Source organism: Heloderma suspectum, chromosome 3 (assembly GCF_057233095.1).
Source record: "Heloderma suspectum isolate Gila_16-S chromosome 3, 16-S_ref, whole genome shotgun sequence".
Classification (NCBI taxonomy): domain Eukaryota; kingdom Metazoa; phylum Chordata; class Lepidosauria; order Squamata; family Helodermatidae; genus Heloderma; species Heloderma suspectum.
In genome coordinates, this window is record NC_139460.1 from 182,916,226 (window position 1) to 182,940,022 (window position 23,797).

Here is a 23,797-nt window from a genome sequence, read left to right on the forward strand (position 1 = left end):
AGTCCACTTTCCTTTTTGCTTTTTTTGACTCGTGTCCAATGTATCCAGGGTTTAACTCTAGCTACTTTTATAGCTGTGGGGGTGGAAAGTATAACAGTTTTCAGTCCTCTCCATCTGGGAGTCAAAAGGTCATTTTTCTACTTTTTAACTTATACTTCATCTCTTGGTTGGAAAGGATGAACTTCTGTGATGGGAATTGGGGGCTTATTTTCTAAGACAAAGCGACGCTGGGGTTGAAGAACTTTGCCCAGTGTTTGGACTTCTTGTTTAAGGCTAACGTTTGCTTGCTCTTGATGCCACTCCAGTGTCAATCATGAAGTCAATGTCACGGCCCCTCACAGTCAATGTCACGGCCCCTCTCAAGCTGTCTTTTCTCTCGCCCGTTCTGGCTCCTTTGGTTTTCTCTTTTGTGTATTTGATTTATTTCATTTGGGCATTCACGCCACCAATGTCTATCTTGTCTACACTGGGCACACTGTGCCTCTGCCTCTGCTGGGTCTTCTTCTATTTCCTTGTCCACGTCTTCTTGGGCCTCTGGGTCGAGGGGGGTATACTGGCGATAGGCATCTAAAAGACGCTCCAAGTACGCTCTGGGGCCTCGGTGGCACCTTGCAGCACTTTAGACACTTTGGTCTTATTAACTGACTTCTTCATACCTGCCTTCATGGCTTCTAACAGCAGGGTTTGATACTGGGTGAGGCACTCTAGCCCTGCTTGTGTTTTGGGATTCTAGCGGGGGGGGGGGGTTACTTACAAGGAGACTTTATTGGGTGACTTACAGCACACAGGCGTACCTAATGGTTGGATCACACAGCTTCTCTGAACCACGAGCTATTGGGCTAAATGGGTTTTATACCATACATGTTACCCATGAGGCAGCACAACACTAGCAAGCATTTTCAGCATAGGCTAGAAGTGTTTGGTTCTCAGGCACAGCTTCTTGTAAACAAACTTCGCTTCCCAGGCAAAGTGCTTGATAACACTTTCACTCATTAGTATGGGAAGAGAAATCTCTCTTTCTTTTGCTTTCTTTTTCTTGCTGATCTGCCTGTATTGTAGATCATGTTTCAAACTTTTTATATAAAACTCTCCTCTATGCACCAGCCTTGTCTCTTCATTTGTCTTTTTCAAGTTAAACTCGCTTACTTAAACCTTTCTGCCCTACACTAGTCCCAATGACGCACATTTGGGATAGGCTCTTCTTCTCTTTCTAGTTATATTTTCTCATCTTAAAGAACTATTACATTATTGTGGCTACTTTACCCCAGGTAATAAGCTCCAGGCACAATCAGCTGCTTTTAATTCACCCTGGGGGCAACTATGGCCACGCTTCTTCTCTACAAATGTTCTTTCTTTTTGCCTCTTGCCTTCTCTTTCTTCTTCCCCCCCCCTTCTCTATCTGTCTGCCACTTTCTCTGTTTCTCTGTCTTTTTCTACTTGCCTCTGTCTTTCTCTACTTGTCTTTATCTTTTCTCTTGTCATCCATTGGGAACCACACTCAGTATCATTTGGAGTTGCAACTAACACTAATCTGCAAATATCACATATATTTTATGATATCTAAGAAATCATAAAATATACACAACAAACTTTTTTTTGCAATTTAACACAATGAATGGAAAACACTTTTTGCATGGTAAGGCATGATGGAGCAGATCCAGCAATTAGGGAGGGAAAAGCTCTCGGAGCTATCTATTACTAGACAAGCTAGCCAGGGATTTACAATATCACACACACACACACACACACACACACACACACACTTTTCTTCTCTTCCCCTTTAACTTGGTACACGAAAGCAAAGTGCCGAAACTCAGGACGCTGGGGGGTGATGGGCATCGCCTTATACTTGCATTTTTCAGGCAGCCATTAATCTTTTTCGGGGAGGAGGTGGGGTGATTTGCAGGACTTCAAAGGCAAGCTTCTCAGTTTGTTTGTATTTGTAAATCCCAAGCTCAAAACAGGACATGATGAGGTACAGGGCAGCTAAATTTTTGCTTTGGCACGGGCAACAAATAACTCAGGTCAGCTTTCTTCGCTGGGGTCTCAAACAGGAAAACAGTCTTAATTTAAAGTTGTAACATCACTGACAGCATCAGCCAGCCAGCTACACAGATTTCACTGTTTTTTAAGACAGTTACTCCAATATCTTCTTTTCTTCTCAATCAGGTTGGGTCTCCCAGCTTACACAGTTTATTGCAGCTTCCAGGAGCATGGTAGTAGCGTGATTTTGGCTTGGCCAGGAACATGCTGTCTGGTTTCTCGGTCTCTTCAGCACACACACTCAGGCAGTCTAACACTGGACACTCGAATTAGTGAGATTTCTTCATTGCAGGGAATCCCACGGCAAAAGCTTAATGGTTACGCTCTTCAGAAATCATATAGCTGCTGGTCTACAGGCTCTATGAAATTCTAGGACGGTTCAAAGCTAAACATGGCTACCTTGACAGAGATTTTCATCGTGGTCTTTCCGCTTTATTCTGCCTTGGGACAGTCTTATGGCACACTTTCTACTCGAAGAGGGGTCTACCCTGGGGGCTGATTCTTCACCTTTATTCTCCATTTTGCACCTTTATCTTCTGGGTCTTCATTTTCAGTTTCTATTTCTTAGAGATTTCATTTCAATTAGGCGAGGTGATGATGTTGCACAACTCAGAACGTTGTTGGCAATTTTCCTGCCCCGCCCCCTCGGCGCGCTAGGCTAACAGCTACTTCTTTGGCCTCACACTCCCACGCTTCGTTAAAAGCCAAGCTGTCCTGCAACATTTCTCTAATTAACAGCCTCAGATCTTGTTCTTTTTTTTCTCTCAGCTCGGCCTTGAGCTTTTTGCTGTTTCCTCTCTCTATTCTGAATCCTTTAAAAAAAAATCTTTTTCCTTTTTTTTTAACATACATCTCAAGGGGGTGCAAGTCTTGCTTCCCCCACCTCCCATAGCCTCCCTCCTAAGATAAAGATGGACACATAGAGGGAAGGGGATTGGTCAGCGAGTAAGGGGTCTCACTGACCGACACGAGAGGAATTTCACACCACGCACTTTGCTACTGGCCTGGGCACCCGGACGGTCAACGGTATGCGACAGAAACCGCAGTAGCCACTCACACAATCATCAATTTTCACCACTTCATTTATATGTCCCTGCCACCCACTTTCCCACTTTTCCACTAGAGCGAAGCAGTTTCCTCAGCGCCTTGCTGAGTATTAGTGCCTGCTCGGGGGAGTGATCAAGTCCCCCCTCCACCCCCAATCGGGTGGGTCACCTTTTGTATACGTATAGTAACAGTGACCTTCTTCATAAGATGGGGCTCTCTTTTTTTTTGCCCAGTGGCCTTTCTCCTGAAGGCGGGGCCCTCTTTTTATTCCATATACTTGCCTTTCTCCTGAAGGCTTCCAATGTGGGTTTCAACTCAATTGCAGCTGCAGTATGGGCAGGGCTCAAGTTCTTTCCTCCACTTCCCAAGGTTCTCTTGCTGCTCGCTGCCGTTTGGGCGGTCCCGGTGCAGGCTTTCTCCCGTTCACCCGACAAAAAGGTCGGTGGCGCCAAGAAAGGGAGGCATGCGCTGAGCCCTCCCTCCCGGTGCGGCGATTAAGAGCAGGCAACTGCCACCTCTCTGTCTCAGAGCCTGCCACATCCGAGTCACAGCACCATTTATGTTGCAGAACTCAGAGTCAGAGAGACCATGGAGTGAAGGAAAAAGAGTTCTTTATTTAATGCGCGGGCTTAAGGCTGGAATCACTTCCAAAGAGCCAAAAGCCCCAATTTACATCAGCACATTGTTTTTATAGATATTGTGACACATAGGAAACGGCTCTTCCTCTCCCTCCCGTGTGGGGTTACAGTCCTCAACATTTCTTCTCCTAGCACCATTGTTTATAATACAAGAAATGGGTTATAGGGTAGCCATGATAAGCAGAGAACAGTAGAGAACAGCAGAGAACATGATATACAATTCTATGACCTTAGCCTTTGTTGACAAGATAAGAAATTCCTGTGTCTCGTCAGCTTACAAACATATATTTCAGAGAGCAAGAGCTCAACAAGAACATGAAGCATGAGACTGCATGAGGCTACTTAGTCTGACCCCCGATATGGCTGCTACAGGGCCAGCAGCCGTGCCACCAGGTACCTGAGAAATAAGGGAAAAGTCAGCAGAGGAGATGGCCTGCATGCATCTATAACCTCAGAACTGCCAATTCTTCCTCCTTGCCATCTCATGCCATCCCTGACTGGTGAGCACCCCTATAGGGGTGCCCTATTCTCCCCCAATCCCTCCTATCCAAGCACATCCCAACCCACTGAACAGTTTACTAGCCTTCAACAATCCATACACACATGCACACTAAAAACAAACTCACCCCCCAGAACACACACACACCCTAAAAACACAATGCAGCCCCGAAGCTACTCAGAAAATAAAGGAGCACTGAAACCATAACATCTTGCAGTCAAAGCCACAACAAGAACGCACTCCTAAAACTAACCCACCAAGCATATAAGTTGTGTATTGACAAGCAGAAACCAAGCCCTTCCCTTGGCTATGACCCCCAAACTCAGCTGTCACAAGGTCAAAGCCAGAAAGTCAGCACCTCTCTACCCTTGGGCACTCCTTGCTTTCACCCAGGAGAACCAACAACCAACAGCCCCCCAAACCCCACTTCACAGGGGATGTTCCCTTGGCCTTGGTGATGTTGACACAGTGGGCCAGTTTGCACAGCACAACAGCCCATTTTGGGTTAATCTTAGTGCTGTGCCAAAAATTTTGATTCTTCAATTTTTGGCATTTCATGGGGCGAGTGGGGAGAAAATGAAAACTGCTGAAAGAGGCTAGGGAGGTGATAATTTTGAATAACTTAATTCTTGGGGAGGAGGACAGGATTTCTGCTTACTTTTTTAAATGTAGGTGGTGGCTGAGGATCTTCTATTTGTTTTAACTTTAAAAACGCCCCACCCCGCACTCGCAGCTGCCCAGGACACTTTATAGAGAGGCTGGCAGCTTTTTCTGAACTCCCATGAGACTGCCTGACCTTGCTCTCTCCTATAGGCATTCAGGAAGGGCTCCTAGGCTGCAGAAGCTTCTTTGCAAAGCAAGAGCAAGCACGGCTTTTAGAGCTTTAGAAAAATTAAGTTCTTCCTTGCAGCAACACACAGCAAGCAAGGTAAGTGTTTTTCTAAAGCTCCAAAAGTCCCATTTGTTTTTGTTTGCAGCAGCCTGGGACTCATTGCAAAGAATCTTCCGCAGCCCAGGAGTTCTTCCTGAATGCTTATAGGAGAGGGCAAGGTCACACGGTCTCCTAGGAGTTCAAGAAGCATGGGAGAAGCCTGTCTGTGAAGAGTCTTGTGCTGGGGATGTTTTTCAAGTTAAAAAAAATTACAAAATTTTTGTTGTACAAAAAGACCCTTCAGCCACCTTGTTGTTGTTCAGTCGTTAAGTCGTGTCCGACTCTTCAGCCACCGACCTAACTTTAAAAAAGTATGTGGAAACCCTGTCCCCCTCCCCAAAGAGACAGAAAAAGCAATGCCTCTTTTGCAGGGAGAGAAAAAATTCCTGAAAGTAAGGGGCAGGATTCAGTACAGCACTAGTTAATCTACCTGTAAGGTGCTGCAGCACATGCTGGCTGCCATTATGAATATGCAAGCCCTGGCCAGATTTCCCGTGGCTTATCACGGTGTCTGAACCCAGGCAGGCAGGGGTTATTTGAGGTTTAAACAAACCTTGCATAACATTAAAACATATTGTGGGTTATACAGGGGTTGTTTAACCCTCAGATAACCCCTGACACCCAGGTTTGGATGACATGAGAAGCCATGGCAGCTAGGAATGTCAGAGAAATCCTCAACAGAACCAAATGAGTTTCATTTTTTCATGAATCTGACCTGCGGATTCTGCAGCAGACCAGCTTTTCCCCTTTTGGGCAGATTCTGTGGACTTGCGGACCAGTTTTCTAACTTTCCTGAATTTTGCACAACTGTTGTTGTAGAAAAATATGCAAAGTAATAAAGCCGGCCAAAAATGTGCATTTCCCTCATAGGCTAAAGCATGAAAATGCACATTTTGTGGGGATTTGTGCATTTTTGCACATGCAAAACTGCATATTTGCGCAACTGTGCATTTGTGCACATTTGAAAAAAGAAGTCCAATTCCAGCAATGGGCGAACGACAGAATGAAAGGTGTCTGACAATCCATGGAAGACCAACGGAACTGATTTTATACTATCTGTACATTCCTAACACCCCCTGCTGGTTTTGCATATTCATAATGGTGGATGGTGCATGCCATGGCACCCCAAGGATTAACTAACCCATGGTGGGCTGTCATGTCATCTGACCTGAGTCAGTGGCAGCTGCTTGGGGACAGTAGAATAAATATACCCAGTTCACCCTCTCTGCTCTTGATGCTTCTGCTTGCTGCTGCAGCCCATGTTCCAGCTACTATTCTTGCCCCCCACCAGCCATGTGTGCTGGCTGGGAGCCACAAGACAAGAGCCCTTTTGCTCACTCCAAAGGCTCCGGCCCTTGCCAAGGCATACGGGGAGGGGTGGGGGAGAAAAACAACAGCCTGAATCAGGAGTCCCAGGTAAAATGAGGTGGCCAAGCACACCTTCCAACCACCCTGCCCCCTTCTAGAGAAGGTTACTGGCATCCTAATAAACCCAGGAGCAGGGCAGCTGAGGGGAGTAACCTTGTGTGGGAAGGTTCAGGACTGTCTAAATGGGCAGCTCCAACCCCCTTGGGACAGCCATTTACCAGATTCCCATGACTGATGCATCCAAGATTCGTCTAAAATGAAGTCTATACTTCCAAAGACTGCCCCAATTAACTTTTCACTCCAGAGGCAGCTGATACTCCCCAAACAACTGAGATTAAAGTGTTTAATGATTCCACCTGTGATCCAAACTCCAAAGCATTCACTGGTAAAATATCACAAGGACTACAGCTAAGCTACAAATTATCACTTTCAAAAATAAGGAGAATGACAAGCTTATTTATTTATTGCATTTCTTAGCTGCCTTTCAAGACTGCAGGCAGCTTACAATACAAAATATGATATATTTTGTAAATTGTCTACACATATAAAATATATGCAATTACAATATAAAATATACAGTTCCATCTCAATATAATAAGATCATAAAATAAAAAATAAATTGAAAACAAATTTAAGAATGAACCAGTTAAAATAAACCAAACCCCAAATACAAGTGACCAGCAAAAGCAGCATATATATATTTAAAAAACCCTTTCAGTTAAAAGGCAAAGAAAAAAAAGAAGTTTTAAAAATCCTCTTAAAGCCAACAGATGGTGCCAGCAACAGCTCTCTCAGAAGGGCATTTCATAGGGCAGGGGCCCAAACTGGAAAGAGTGTATCTCTAGTGCATGCCACCCTAACAGATGTTAATGGCAGGCCAGCATGTAGGGCCTCTGATACCATCTTAACATGGGAAGGTGATCCTTCAAATAACCTGGACCCAAACCAATTTAGGCGCTAAATGTCAAAATCAGCACTTTGAACTGGGCCCAGAAACACACTGGCAACCAGTGCAGCTAGAACAGAAGTGGTGTAATATGATCCAACCATCTAGCCCCAACGAGGACTCTAGTGGCTGCATTCTACACCAGCTGAAGCTGCCAAATCATCTTCAAAGGCAGCCCCCCATAGAGCGCATTACAGGAGTCCAACTAAAGTTGGACATTTTATACTTACTGTATGCTATTTGTATTCGTGTTTGAAGATGGAAAGCTGTTGATTTCAGCATAGTTATACTTCCTTGCTTCTGCTCCGTTACTTATTTTCCCCTTCTGCAACCTTAAAAAAAAATAAACCTCATCTGAAGATGGGATGAGCACACAATGCTGGTCTCCTTTAAATCTCTCTGTATTCCTAATGTCGTAGGATCTCCGTTTCATGTTTCCTTCCTGTCATGGATTAAGCATCCCTCCCATACACAAGATAGAATGCCTTACCCCTGACTTCACACAGAGTGCTTTGAAATGGAAGGCTCCTTGCAGTACCAGTTAAAAGACATGGTACATCTATTGTCTTTTCCTCCCGAACAGATTTTTTTTTCTTATGAGAAAAAGGACAAAAGTGGTGGGGAAACACAGGGGGGTTACAAACTGAAAACAACATTGTCTGGTTCCCCTGTGAAATTCCACGAATATGGCAGGGTGACTGCAGCATTCAAGCTTCATCTGGCAACAGCCCCCATCTACCATGAACTAGGAGGAAGTGTCTCTCATGTACACCTCTTACCCTACCTAGCTGGTTTGTTGGCAAATGCTAATGGCCAATCTCCTTCTGGAACCACATGTGTCTCAAGAGTAACAGGAATGCTATTAGTGCTGTGCTGAAAATTTCTCCCACATTTTTTTTTACCATTCTCATTCAATTTGATAGAAAGGAATTGCTTCTGAAACATTTTTGAAGAAATTTCGGAGAAATCCTCATGGGTTGGGTTTGTGGTTCTTGTGCTTACTTTACTTAAGCCATGGAGCTTAATTTACTTATGAAGTAGCCATGGAGTGTACAGAGATTGATTGTACAATGATCCCTCTGGCAGCCTGTAGCCTCCTCAGCTTCCCGCACTTCAGTTAAAGCTACCATGAGGAAGACATCATGAGTTAATTCCTCCCATAGGGCTTTTTCAGTTCAGGAACTGCAGGTGGCCTGGGAGGCTGCAGATCAATGGAAAGATGTGTAATAGAGAAAACACACACAGCACCTTCGGCCACCCTGCAGTGATTAAGTAAGCTCAAAAACCAAAAGAAATTCAAAATTCTGCCCCCCAAAGTGGAAGCCTCAACACAGTTGATACTGTTGCCACCTACAGAAGCAGTGCAATAGACCAAAAACCCTTCGGGAAGAAGAACCTGTGCTACAGCTTCTGCCAATAGTGAGCCCTATCTGTGAGAAACTGTTGGAAAACTTCTCCTTCCTAGGAGAAATTTGGTGAAATTGTCCCAATTTCTCTGCCCACAAATAGGCTGTAGAATTTTGAGAGGCCATTTGTGCACAACTTTAAATGCTATCAGTGAGAGCTGGCTCCATCTAATTGGTTGATGAGGCTTGTGCTGCTTTGAAATTGTTAGCCAACATGCTTGTGCCAACGTGGAATCTCATGCATGAACCATGTACTCACACATGACCTGAAACTTGTCCACTCTAAAATTACAGATGTACTTTATTCAGGCTTGTTCAGGAAGGCAATCCTTAACTGATTTCATGAAGTTCTCAGCAGCAATTTAAAAGTTAAGGTTTCTCTGTCCCATCAATGCCTATGGCAGCAAGTGCTGACAAAGTTATACAGCGGATGCTCAGTTTTATTCTGAAGCTAGAATGATGACAGTACTCCAATGTTTTCAAAGGGGAGCCTAGGAACCTTTCTACACAAGGCATTTATTGTACACTTGTGATTCCTCACTCATGGTAGTTTGCAGATGCTTTACACAATGTCATCATCTTCTAGGGCCTCTCCCATTTTTGCAACCATTAAATCGTGTGTTTTTTTCCAATGAGGGAAATTTGGTATTTCTGTGAAGGGCAGCATGAAACCATGATGTATTTGCACAATTCTGTTATACCACAGCACCTCCTAGTGTTTATGTAATGGAACACATAAAAAGGCAGAGAAAGAACCCGCCCAGAAAAAAACTTATCTGGAAACTGAAGCTTTGGTAAAGTGGTGATTAAAAGCCTCATGTAGAAAAGCCTACATTGCAGAGGGAATCTAGTGGACTCTGTGTGCAATGCCTATACCTTTAGTTATGGAATGTCACTTCTCAGGGTCAAGCTACTTATTACTACATGGACTGGGACCCTCATATTGGGGGCGGGGGGGAGAGCTTTAAACCTATGGTCCTGATCCAAATTGAGGACACCTGTGCCTGCATTTTACATTACCAAAAAGTGATCCAGTTGTAATATAAATAGTATACATAAAATCCAGAGGCCCTGATATGGACAGAGACCACAGGGTGCACAAAGAGTTAAAGTTCCCCTAAACACCCCCCCCCCCCCACACACACGCACGCTAGTGTCCCAGTCTGTATCAGGTCCCCTGTGCTTACCTTTGAGTAAAGAAAAAAGACTAGCTACTAGCTCCATCTTTAAAGTAATGAGTAGTTTGAATCTCATAGAATTGGGGGAGGCATGGAATACACAGGTGGGGGGAAACAGATCAGGGCCTTGGACGACATTTCTGAAAGCAGAAATGCAACACAGGGGACCTGATCTTTGCTCTTCCTTTCTGTCTGGTGGGAAAAGGAAATGTGGGGGTTGGGGCCATGACATACCTGGAGGTTGGAGGCTGTAGTGGGCCCCCTACTGTGTATTCAACACTGAACGCACATGACATTTGTGCATGCAGACACACACACGCAGACAGGACAGGAGACACACACAGAGGTATTTTATGTACAAATGTCATGTGCGTTCAGGGAGGGAGCAATCCTATGGCCGCTTTCAAGATTGACGGTTGCCTCTGACCCCAGGGGCGACCGCCTATCCAGTGCAAGGTGGGAGGAGCAGATCTTCTCCTTACTCCCCCAGCCCTGCTTTCACAGCTAGATAGCTGATTTTGGTTGTCTAGCCGCAGGACCTCGGAGTGTGGGAAGCAGCAGCTGGACAACTCATAGGATGTGTCATACCAGATTTCCAACTTTCCTGCCTGGGCCTGCCCCCGGGAACGCCTCGTTTTCACTGCTCTTATGAGCATGGAGCACGGGGCTGATCCGCGCTATCTATGAGGCAGCACAGGAGAGGCTTGGGGGTCTCTGGAAACCGACCTATCCTATGTCCGTCTAGACGCCGACTAGTGGCCATAGGATTGCGCCCTAAGACGCTTTAACCTTGTAGGCAGTGACAGCTATTGTTTCTGTTGGATATTTTTCAGGTAGATCTAGCCTTAGTGGTAAAGGTGAAAGAACTAGACACACACCTAATTTGGCTTACCTAGTGAATCCCTAGGGCTACTGAGTCTTTCCAAAAGAACCCCAAGGGTATGTCACCACCCCATGCATGTCAAAGCTAAACATGGGCTTCTCATTCACATGTACCTCTAAAGCTAGCAAGAACCAGCTGGCCCAATTACACCTACTGAATAAGCTACACATTTGTCTGAATATTTGTGTTTATTTGCCTTTTTCTTACAACATTCAGGGTTGTCCTATACCTAGTGTACTTCATCAATTGTTCTTGTACGATCTGCAGGAAACAAGGGTACATACAAAGAAAACTCTCCTTTCTTTAGATTTTAAAGAGATATAGTAATGCCACACAGCCAACTGTACAGCACAAACATACTAACTAGAGATGTCAGAGTAGAGCCTCTCATAGTTGGTTCCCCACCACCCCCATCAGGATCTTTAGAACAGCAAGAGTTTGGTGCAATATAGTTGACTCTGCAGATAACTCTGATAAGGGGATAAAGAGGAGCTGTGGTTCCAGACACTCTTAAATCTCATAATTCTTCACTTCTGGTGGGGACTCTGTGGGATCCCCTCCTCGCTCCAGATACAGGTTGTTGTAGGGATATTGCTTTGGTCCCTGGAGAGAAAGGAAGACATGAAATGGCAAGAACTAGTCACATAATTTATTTAGAGTAAGGATTCTCAGACCAGAAAGCCCAAACAAGCCACACATCTCGAAACCCAACCCCCTGTATCGAGCAGGGGGTTGGACTCGATGGTCTAATAGGCCCCTTCCAACCCTACAATTCTATGAATTTGACCTTGCCCCACATTTTTATCTGGTCAATGCCACGTGCATAGGCCATGGCAGCCAATTATGTTATCTCTCGCCTACGGAAGGAAAGTATTGCCTGCTCAGGGACTTGATGTAGGAGGGAGAAATTCATCCTTGTAGAACACAGGTGAGCAACCTGCAGCCTGCATAGGATGTTCATTGGGAGTGGAATGGGAAAGGAGGAAAGTGGCTTTAACCTTGGTCCCCATCCCAGCAATCCCAATGCAGCCACGATCGCTATTTCTGTGCTGTTCCTTGGCTGTACAGGGATGCTTGAGGAGGCTGTGTGCATGCATACATGTAGGGGTATTCACACCCACTCTTGGCTTTGGCCCTGCCTGTCACTGGCAGTACAACCATTTTCCCACATGAGAATGCAGCCACCAACCCTGAGAAGGTTGCCCACTCCCTCTGTAGATGAAGATGCTTTTAAAAGAAGAGAATGGGAATATTTTGATTTCCATAACTATATGAGATACTGGAGTGTAAACATGAACTTTGGAGAGTCATCACTGCCATAGCGATTCAAGACCCCTTGACTAACTGCCAACTCAGAAACTCACCACAGGCTGGTAGGATGGATATATCTCACCAAGACCAAACATGGCAAGCATAAAGCCAACAAAGCCCAAGAGATAATTGCGCATTCTGTGCCAGGGCAGAATTGTGGGGGAGGTGTCAACACGTGTCCGGATAAACATATCAAAATTCCAGTGCATCTGGTCAAAAGAAGAAATAAAGAGGCATGAGGTTGTTATGAAGATGAGAACGTGCTGGAGAAGACTTTACACATGTTTACTACTAGTACTATTAACTGGTGGTTCTCAATAGAAAAGTTCAAAGCTGACCCACTCCACACATCAACAGGAATAAATTCTCCCCATGAACTGCTGGGAGAAAATATCTGAAGTGGGCCTGGAAATGTCATATAGCTCAGAGAATTATGACCTTTTCAGATGGATAGATAGTGCTTGTAATATTGGTCTCAATAAGATAGAACAGGTAAAGTTACATTTACATAGTTGGAGAAGACATCTGTGAGTGTTAAGACCATTCAGATTTTCAAATGCTAATGGAACTGCATCTTAAAGACTTGTGTATCTTATGCCAACTGAAGATATGTTTTTTATCTCCAGGCTCGACACCAATACTTAAACTCTGCGCTGTTAAAAACTGTCCCATAGAGAACAGGCCAAGGTCCGTGATATTCTGTTTCCAAATAAGATCCTTGGAATTTTTAGGCATCCTACTCATGCACAGCACTACAGATCAAAAATGTGTCATAGATCAAAGAAAGAAGAAGTGGGAGTGCGGCTCTGCAGACTACAGAAATTAGGGAATAGAAGCCATAGAGACAACATTAAGGACCTGTGCAATGCCTCAAAGCCCTGTCCCTCTGGCCAAACCCTCTGGCTTTGGAGGTTTCACCTTACGCTGCTCAAACACATTTCCAAGCTTCCTTCTCCAGCCATAAAGAACAGGGAAGGTACCATTCAGTTGGACAAGATTTTCTGAGTTGTTTTTTTTTTTAAGTTAGTTTTTTAAATGCTGAATTCCACACCAATGGCAAATGAGCAAAGTCTTGGATATAATCTCCAGTTTTAAAACACACCAGCTTACATACATTTGCTCCTTGACTGTCAGTGGGACTTGTAAGACATCGTTTCACTGGAGTCAAGCTAAAGGTGTATCCCATGGGCCCAGTACTTGTCAGAGGCATGTGTTAACATTTAAAATGGTTGTACTGGGCATCAAACCACAGCTCTTGATGCTAGAAACACTAGCACAATACTGTTCTCAGATATTTTAACACTTAATGATGCTGGTAAACTGAAATTACATTGTGAAAAATCATACACCATGGGCGGATTCACATATAACGCTAGCTCGTGATTTATTGCCCTACCCAGCGTTTGTCTGGCAGAGGATCAAACAAACCATGATTTGTTTTCTCAGTCCCTTGGTTGTTTCCCTCCTCCTTCTCCTGCTCCCTCCCGATATCCCAAATGCCTTTGCAGCACTTTAATGCTGGCATGAAAAGGAGCTGGGTGTTTTTGACCAGTCTTGCCCTGTAGCCTGGTGAGACAGCCACTTTGAGTGCCATTTTTGGGTAGAAAGGCAGGGTATAAATCAAATAAAAATAAATAAATAAGTAAGTAAGTAAGTAAACAATCCATGAACAAACTACGGTTCTGAGTAAACACCCATGGTTTAAACAACCAAGAATTCACAACCCAACAAGAGCACATTTTCTCTTTCTGGGTTGTTTCTGGTAAACAAATCATGGTGTGTTAGCATAGCCACATTCACACATCACAACAACCCAGAATTCAATAATCCATATCATGAGTTAGCGTTATGATAGCGTTAACCAGGCCCATGAAAATTAACAACGAACAAAAATCTTTTTGAAGCTTATGACATATTTGATACTATAATATTAGTATACAAGAGCAAGTAGTTTTATTGCTGCCCAGATCACAATGATATGCTAGTTTGTATTACTCTGGGAAGCACTATAAACGAAGATGGCACTGTTTAAAAAAAACACTTCATCCATGCTGCCAAGTCTAGAACTTGCAATGTGTTAGCCAAGCGTTTGCAAGGATAGCATCTATTTTATACACAATCTGTCAATTTCAGAATAAAATTGTGGATTTAAATGCTGATGTGTGGTATAGCAAGTACATTGAGGAACTAGGAGCAGAGTGCCTGCACGAGTACTAGATTAATGAGAAGATTGTTTGAGCTTGTCATCATCAAAACTGATTCAGGAGAACGTCACAAATCCAGTTATACCCAAACACACTTGTGACACCAAATTTGCCACAAGTTATCATTTTTATAACATATGCTTCTAGACTGCAAACTGAAATGACAGCAATGGACAGCAAAACTCTTATCATCCTTACTGTCTCTCCATGGTTACGCCTCAGATCAGGATAGTCCCAATCATACCAAGGATTTCTTTCCTGTTGGGATCGGTCAGGGAGTTGGGGATAGTCACCATGACTGTGGAAAGTATAAGGAATTCACCATAAAACTGTTCTACTAGAAAAGTAAATACCAAATACATTTGTTTCAGTAGAAGAACAGAAGAGAAAGTAGCCTATCAAAATTTGAGCATTCTCTCTATATTAAATGTCTTTAAATAAATACAAATAACCATTTGATCCTTCTCCTGTCAAACTAGTATTTTAGCCTTTTCCACCTTTTTTCTTAGACTGCAAGTTCGACAAGACATAGCTTTTAAGTTTTATTTGTAAGTTACAAGGAGGAATACTATTCCTGATCAGGAAAGCAAAGGATATACTACCACTTAATAGAAGCAAAACCAATTCAGAGTTGTGCATTTTTAAAATTACATGGTTAGAAGAGACCCTAATTGTAAGGCACACGCAGGTAGGTATATCAGAGTTTATGGAACTGTGGAAGCTAAGCCATACTGCACCACATACAAGTGTTTTTGCAAATGTAGGCTAAGTCAGGCAGGGAGCAATGCTATGGCTGCTAGACAGCGGTTAGATGGCCATAGGATATGCTGTTTTCCAGGAATCGACCTCGGAGCCCGTGCTCCAAGGTCGGTTTCCGGAAAACTGACTTCCCCTCACTCCCCGCTCACAACAGGAGCACGGAGGGGCTGGAAAGGGGCGTGGCTGGGGGCGTTCCGGGGTGGGGAAAGCAGCTGCGTGTACAACACATTCAATGTGTCATACAGCAGCCTCCTTCCCCGCTCCGTGCTCCTGCAGCTAGACAGCTGCAATCGGCTGTCTAGCCAAAAAAGCAGGGCAGGGGAAGCGCGGAGGCAACAATCCCCTCTGTGCTTCTCCTGCCCTGCTTAGGATAGGTGGTTGCCTCCAAGTTCGGAGGCGGCCGCCTATCTTGACAGGTTTGCACCCCAACTCTTCCATGAATTAGGCTAAGATTGCGTCACCAGTGGGGCTTTAACTGTTTCCTGCCAAATAAAGATTACATAAATGACTATTATTCATTTATGTTTAATACTTTAGACTTAAATGTTGTTGTACTTGGACACCTGCCTTCACTTAAAATCTAAGCCCTCTTATCAGTCAGGGATACACTGGATAGTATCCAATTGGACACAAACACTAACATACATTATGTTGTGATGCGTAAGGGACCTCTAGCACAATGTCAATAGTGTTAGCCAGTGCAACAGGTTTTCCAGAGAATCACACTGTGCCAGATAATGCTACTGGCGTTGCCAGTAGAGGTCCCTTATGCTAGGGTTCTTACGCTAGCACAATGTGATTTACATTAGCACCCATGTCCAACTGGATACTGTCCTATAATTCTACATGAGATTTGTACACGATATTTAAAATAGATTGTAGTGATCACTGAGCATTATTTGGCTACTACTAAGATAATTAATGAACTTTGGATAGGGTGGAAATCTGCCATAGCTCTTATCCTCTCCACCCCAAGATCCTGACCTCATATTGCTAAGATGTTGACTTGATCTCCCTGGATTCAATTACTCCCTGTACAAACAGGAACAATAATCAGGTCGGTACAAGGGTGATCAAATGTCCGAAGTACCCCACACTGTGAGAGACACCATATATCTGAATATATTCTTATGACTGCAAAGCCAGCCACAAAAGATGAGACAAAGACCCAGGTTTTACTGAGATTATGGGATTTGGTTCTCATTTAACATCCATCATGAAACTTATCTATGTATGAGCGTGAGCATGAGTGTGTGTGAGGGAGTGTGTGTGTGTGTGAGAGAGAGAGAGAGAGAGAGAAGTATGCATATTCATTGAAATTTGCTAGCTAAATGATTTCATTTCTGCAACTAGACTCAGAGACACATATGCTCTTCACAATCCCAACTATTACATCATTGTTTCCTTTCTCAGGCCTACAAATATAGCTCACCCCATGCCATCTTCTGGATACGGCTTATAGTCCTCCACTGTCATGTTATACTTTTTTGCAGCGGCTGCACGTTCCTCTGGAGTCTTGGGGTAAGGCCCAGGCAGCATGTGTCTGGGTAAATCCGAAGCTGGAAGCAGAAATACCATTAAGTCCAAAGAGGATACAGGGGAAAGAGATAAGTCCAGATTACGGACTGCAGAAACAATGTAGTGCTGTGGAACAAAGGCTAAATTCATTTTGGTCTGCATTAATGGAATCCTGGAATTCACATTTTAAGGGTAATAGTTCAGCAATGTACTCATCATAGGGCAAAACTAGATGTGATAATTAAAATGAAGTTACCAAGGAACATGATAGCCATGCATCAACCTTCAACCTCTAAGATTTAATCAGGTGTGTTTCTCTACTTACATCAGTAACAACTGATGGAGAGCATGGGTAGACAATGTGGAGCCTGTGGGCACCAGTGTGCCCCCAAACACTCTTCTTGGCGTCCACCAAGCTACTGCCATCTTCACTTCCCATGAATGCCTCTGGGCTACATGATGGGGCTCAGAGACATTCTTAGGGGGGGGAGAGAGAGAGAGAGAGAGAGAGAGAAAGGACGGATGTGCTTGTGTGTCAGAGCGAGAGTGAGAATGTATCTATGGGTGGTGATCCAGAGTGAGAGAGAGAAAGATGGGGGGGGGGTGAGTTGGCTGGCAGAAGATCAGAGAGAGAAAAATGTGAAATTGGTTCTGTGAAACAGGTTTTGGTTGGTAATGAAAACAGTGAGTTCAAAGTTCTTTAGTGCATTGTGGCCGAGATCCCAGCTCTGCCTCATACACAGTTTTGTGGCAGGTTACTTGTCCTTTGTGACTAACTATGCCTCCCATGGCTGCCATTTTCTGGTGGTGTCCATAACACTTTATCAAATTGCCAAGTGTGCCCATGAGCCAAAATGGTTGCCTACACCTGAGGTACAGCAAGTGCCGGGAAACACACCATGTTAAAGGTGCTACACTGGATTGTTTATTGTTTACATTGTTGCTATCTTAGTTTTAAATGGTTTTATTGGATTTACTTTTCTAGACTGTAACTCTTGAAAAGTGTTTTAGACTGCTGTTTTAGTTTCATTACTTAACATTAATTGCCTTTTAATTAACATTTATGTTTTTAACTTTGTATGTGAGCCACCTCTGAAAGGCGGCATAGAAATACTGATAATAAACAAAATAAATACATGTTATGACATAGGAATGTCTGTTGAAAGGGGGGGGGGGTCGTCGACATGGTAGCTTCCAGCAGCAGACCTGCATATATGGTTCCATCTTCCGTTCAATTCCCTGCATTTCAATAGGAGTTGAAGCTAACCTAGAGCTAGCAGAAAGTAGAAGCATACATCCTTGCACTTTATGCAGAAACCATGCAACCTTCTACAGAAAAGCCAAGAGTGCCCAGAAAGCAGCAGAAACCCCCAAGAAAAAAAGCCCTGGAGCAGTGGCAATCCGAGGGCAGTAGAGAAAATTGGGGTGCGCGAATGACCCTTATCTAAGGCTGCCACCAGGCTGACGGTAAAGCCGCTAAAACTCTCAGGGTCACCAGCCAATTCTCTGCACGTTGATCTGGGAATAAAGCCCGGGCGACCTCACCGTCCAGGCAGATCAGGCTGAAAACAAGTCGCGGCCCGGCCCGGCCCGTATTTACGGAGGCGTCTTCGCATCCAGGGCCAGGGGCATGATTCCCCCACGCAGTGCGCAGCCTGGCTTCCCTCCCCTCCCCTCCCCGCTTGCTTTCAACGCCGCCTCGCAATCCGGGGTGGAGGAAGAGAGAAGGTGACCGAGGTGACCTAACGGGCGCCCGGCCCTCCCGCTCCACGCAGGGGACAGGCAACAACTCACGGACCAGCGCGGGCGCCGCTTGGAGCCGTCGCCTTCCCCGGCAGCGGCCGCAGCCAAGCTCGAGCACCCCGAAACGCCATCACGGCCTGCCGCCGAAAGTACGGCAACGCAGCAGGAAAGGAGGGCTGCCGGGCTCGGGGGTGGGCCGGGCTTGCAGAGGAGGCGAGGCCTCTGTGACCATAGACGCAAAGGCGGAGTTATGCACGGCGCAATCCTACCCCGCCTCCTCAGAAACCAGTCCCACTCAGTTCAGTGGAGCGCACTCGCAGGCACGTGGGCACACAATTGTGCCCCGGTTCGCTTGCCAGGGAAGAGAATTCGTGCTTCGTTTTGACGCCATTCTTTTTCTAATCATCCCCGGAGCAGAAGGGGGGCTGCCTATAGGAAATTTTTTTGAGGAAACCCGAGATTTTAGCGAATCCACGATAGGGCAGCAGCTTGTCCCCACCGTCCCGCCCCCGCCAACGGGCGAAAGCCAGGGCGCGCGCTCATGCTTTTTCTAACTCGGGTCTCATTTCGTGTGAGAAATGATCTGATTTAAAAAACAAACAAACAAACCCCTGCCAATGAACATGCAAAAGCGGCCTACCGTTCTTGACCCCATATGAGACAGGGAGGGCTGTGGCTTAAAGAAAGCAACTTATGACAGGAGATGTAGGTCATGGTTAATATTGCCCTTGGAGGCGGAACGGACGGAGGCGGCGGACCGTTGGGCGGAAATGAAACCTAGGAGTCCAGTGCTGATAGGGCGCGGGACAGAAGAGGGTATCTTTGGCTCCTTTAAAACCATACACAGGAAAATTATAATTAGCACAAAGCAGCGTCTCCTGAGCTTCATTTCTTTCCAGACCAGTCTGGGAGGATAGAGCTGTACGGATACAATCATTGCACCAATCCAAAGTGTGGATGTGTCTGGTGGTGAAAAGAAAATCTGATGTTGTAAAGAATAATATTGTTTAGGAACCTGGAATGTCAGATCAATGAATCAAGGTAAGCTGGAGGTGGTCAAACATGAGATGGCAAGATTGAACATCGACATCTTGGGAATCAGCGAACTAAAATGCACAAGTATGGATGAATTTAATTCAGGTGACCATCATATCTACTACTGTGGGCAAGAATCCCTTAGAAGAAGTGGAGTAGCACTCATAGTCAACAAAAGGGAGGGAAAAGCAGTACTGGGGTACAATCTCAAAAACGACAGAATGATCTCAGTACGAATCCAAGGCAAACCATTCAACATCACAGTAATTGAAGTCTATGCCCCAACCACTGAGGCTAAAGAAGCTGAGGTTGATCGGTTCTATGAAGACCTACCACACCTTCTAGAACTAACACCAAAAAAAGATGTCCTCTTCATCATCAGGGATTGGAATGCTAAAGTAGGAAGTCAAGAAATCACCGGGATAACAGGCAGGCATGGCCTTGGTGTACAAAATGAGGCAGGACAAAAGCTAATAGAGTTTTGCCAAGAGAACACGCTGATCATAGCAAACACTCTTTTCCAACAGCACAAGAGACGACTCTACACATGGACATCACCAGACGGTCAATATCGAAATCAGATTGATTATGTCCTTTGCAGCCAAAGATGGAGAAGCTCTATACAGTCAGTCAAAACAAGACCTGGAGCTGACTGTGGATCAGACTGTATAGAGCTTCTTGTTGCAAAATTTCGGCTTAAATTGAAGAATGTAGGGAAAACCACTAAACCATTCAGGTATGACCTAAATCATATCCCTTATGAATATACAGTGGAGGTGAGGAATAGATTTCAGGGATTAGACCTGATAGACAGAGTGCCTGAGGATCTGTCGGCGGAGGTCCGTAACATTGTTCAGGAGGCAGCAACGAAATCCATCCCAAAGAAAAAGAAATGCAAGAAAGCCAAGTGGCTGTCTGATGAGGCTTTACAAGTAGCTGAGGAAAGAAGGGAAGCGAAAAGCAAGGGAGAAAGGGGAAGATATATCCAACTGAATGCAGAGTTCCAGAGAATAGCAAGGAGAGACAAGAAGGCCTTCTTAAATGAACAATGCAAAGAAATCGAGGAAAACAACAGAATGGGAAATACTAGAGATCTCTTCAAGAAAATTGGAGATCTCAAGGGAACATTTTGTGCAAAGACGGGCATGATAAAGGACAAAGAAGGCAGGGACCTAACAGAAGCAGATGAGATGAAGAAGAGGTGGAAAGAATACACAGAAGAACTATACAGGAAAGATCTGAATGTCCCTGATAGCCATGAGAGTGCGGTCACTGAACTTGAGCCGGACATCCTCGAGAGTGAAGTCAAGTGGGCCTTAGGAAGCATTCGTAACAACAAAGCTAGCGGAGATGACAGTCTTCCAGCTGAGCTATTTAAAATCCTAAAAGATGATGCTGTTAAAGTGCTGCACTCAATATGCCAACAAATTTGGAACACTCAACAGTGGCCACAAGACTGGAAAAGGTCAGTTTACATTCCAATTCCAAAGAAGGGCAACGCCAAAGTGTGTTCAAACTACCGTACAATTGCGCTCATTTCACATGCCAGCAAGGAGATGCTCAAAATCCTAGAAGCTAGGCTTCAGCAGTATGTGAACCGAGAACTACCGGAAGTACAAGCTGGGTTTCGAAGAGGCAGAGGAACTAGAGATCAAATCGCCAACTTTCGCTGCATCATGGAGAAAGCAAGAGAATTCCAGAAAAACGTCTATTTCTGCTTCATGGACTACGCTCAAGCCTTTGATTGTGTGGATCACAACAAACTGTGGCAAATTCTTAAAGAGATGGGAGTACCAGACCACCTTACCTGTCTCCTGAGAAACCTGTACAAGGGTCAAGAAGCAACAGTGAGAACCAGACATGGAACAACCGATTGGTTCAAAATTGGGAAAGGAGTACGACAAGGCTGCATATTGTCGCCTTGCTTATTTAACTTATATGCAGAGTACATCATGAGAAACGCCGGGTTGGATGAATCACAGGTGGGAATTAAGATTGCCGGGAGAATTATCAACAACCTCAGATACGCAGACGATACTACCCTAATGGCAGAAATCGAAGAGGATCTCAAGAGCCTCTTGTTGAGGGTGAAAGAGGAGAGTGCAAAAGCTGGTTTGAAACTCAACATTAAAAAAACGAAGATCATGGCATCTGGCCCCATCACTTCCTGGCATATAGAAGGGGAGGAAATGGAAGCAGTGACAGATTTTATTTTCTTGGGCTCCAAGATCACCACAGATGGTGACTGTAGCCATGAAATTAAAAGACGCTTGCTCCTTGGGAGGAAAGCTATGGCACACCTAGACAGCATAGTAAGAAGCAGAGACATCACCTTGCTGACAAAGATTCGTAGAATCAAAGCTATGGTTTTCCCAGTAGTAATGTATGGCTGTGAGAGCTGGACTATAAGGAAGGCTGAGCGCCGAAGAATTGATGCGTTTGAACTGTGGTGCTGGAGAAGACTCTTACGAGTCCCCTGGACTGCAAGGAGGTCAAATCAGTCCATCCTAAAGGAAATCAACCCTGAGCGCTCATTGGAAGGACAGATACTGAAGCTGAAGCTCAAATATTTTGGCCACCTAATGTGAAGAGAAAACTCCCTGGAAAAGACCCTGATGCTGGGAAAGACTGAAGGCAAAAGGAGAAGGGGACGGCAGAGGATGAGATGGCTAGATAGCATCACCGATGCAACGAATATGAACTTGAGCACACTCCGGGAAAGAGTGGAGGACAGGAAAGCCTGGCATGCGGTCCATGGGGTCACAAAGAGTCGGACACAACAACTGAACAACAACACTTGTATAATGTATCTTATGAGTCCATGAAGCTCACTATTTCTACTAGTGTGCATTGAGTATTTTATATGGCCACTGAAATGCATTGCATTGGCTGGGGAAGACTAAATAATCTATATAAAACACCAAGAGCCTCATCATATTGGGCAGGTTTGCACATCATGCTCAGCCACCCTACAAATAAGCCATGGTGGATTGTTTGTTCGTGGAACAATCCACAGTACGCTTGACAGATGATTGGGCTTGCCATGGGTTGTTCTCCCCCTCAGTCTTCCAGCCAGCTCCATCACGTATCCCAAGGGACTTTGTGGGAAACCTGTCTCCCCTCCCCACTCTGATTGCTACCACCTTTAGTTCCCTGGCTTACTTTTTTTTTCTTCGCTGCCTCAGAAATGTGTAATTGGGGTCGCCTCGATCACTACCCCTTTTCATTCACCAGGTTTCTTAAAAAAATGTTGATGCCTTAAAAATGCGCAATTGGGGGTCACAATTTTTTTGTCGGTCTTTCATAGCTGTCTGATATGTGGAGTCTTGCCTAGTCAATGTCCTTGCCTATTTCAGCTGTCAAAGGGAGCAGCAAAGGGGAGTAGGTAACATAGAAGGTAATTGACAAGACAAGGTTGCATAGCAGCTAATTCAGGTACAGTTATGAAGGACCAAGGGAGAAATAATAAGGGAAGGAGGGACCTGGTGCTGCAATTAAGATGCACCGAAAAGCGGGGGGGGGGGGAGCCAAGGGATTAAGTGTACCAAAAGGGGGAGGGGACAATATCTCCCCCCGTCAATGTGATCCTCTCGATTTTAAGTGTTGGACTGACATTTCTCAATGTCCTCCACCTTTTCAACACTTTCTTGACTGTCCAGCTTCTCCAGAAAGGGGAGATACCTTCACACACACATACACACACACACACTTTTCATGGCTCCTTTTTGGAGCACTTACTGCTGCTGTTATTGTGGTTCCATTACATTTTTTAAAAATTTCAGAAATGTATGCAAATTTAATAGCTGGGAAATAAATGGAGGAGAAATTTGCAGAAATTTAAGGGCTGGTAAGTAAATGGAGGGGAAATTTGTGCACCTGCATGAACTGATCTGTTACTGCAGGTGCGCAAATTTCTCCTCCATTTACTTCCCAGCCATTAAAATTGCATACATTTCCCATCCATTTACTTCCCTATCCCCCAAAGTGCACAAATTTCTCTGACATTAAAAAAAAAAAGCCTTAGGGAGTGGCAGAACAGGATAGAGCAAACGTGGCACCAGCTGTACTTACAACCCCCCTCCCCATGAGGTCCCATGCATTCCATCCCATGCAGCTGCCTTTTCAAGGTTTTGGGTTTTTTTAGAACTGACGGAACTGCAGTACCTGCAGCAGTAAGTGCTCTGAAAAGGAGCTGCAAAAACGGATGAATATTTATTCCATTTATATCCCACTTTTTTCCAATATAAGGATCTCCCCTTTCTGGAGTTCAAATGGCATGACAACCAAC

At 44.7% G+C, this 23,797-nt stretch overlaps 1 protein-coding gene across 3 annotated transcripts; it reads right to left on the reverse strand.

The window, feature by feature from the left end:
* Positions 1-11,108: 11,108 nt before the first annotated feature.
* On the reverse strand, positions 11,109-18,661 carry NDUFB8 (NADH:ubiquinone oxidoreductase subunit B8). 3 transcript variants are annotated; one of them, XM_084845151.1, is made up of 5 exons: positions 18,530-18,661; positions 16,646-16,772; positions 14,653-14,752; positions 12,304-12,459; positions 11,109-11,542 (listed from the first exon to the last, which is right to left on the reverse strand). In XM_084845151.1, exons 1-5 carry the CDS (start codon positions 18,603-18,605, stop codon positions 11,450-11,452), a joined length of 552 nt encoding a protein of 183 aa, XP_084701277.1. In that variant the 5' UTR covers positions 18,606-18,661; the 3' UTR covers positions 11,109-11,449. The 3 variants fall into 3 exon arrangements, with proteins under 3 accessions (XP_084701277.1, XP_084701280.1, XP_084701279.1); XM_084845154.1 differs by having other exon boundaries at positions 18,526-18,661; XM_084845153.1 differs by having other exon boundaries at positions 18,277-18,661.
* Positions 18,662-23,797: the final 5,136 nt, after the last annotated feature.

Coding starts and splice junctions, on each gene's coding strand:
- NDUFB8 (XM_084845151.1), bottom strand. CDS start 18,605: ATGGCGTTTCGGGGTGCTCGAGCTTGGCTGCGGCCGCTGCCGGGGAAG. Junction 14,753..16,645: donor TATCCAGAAGATGGCATGGG/GTGAGCTATATT, acceptor TACTTTCCACAG/TCATGGTGACTATCCCCAAC. Junction 11,543..12,303: donor ATCCATCCTACCAGCCTGTG/GTGAGTTTCTGA, acceptor CTTTCTCTCCAG/GGACCAAAGCAATATCCCTA.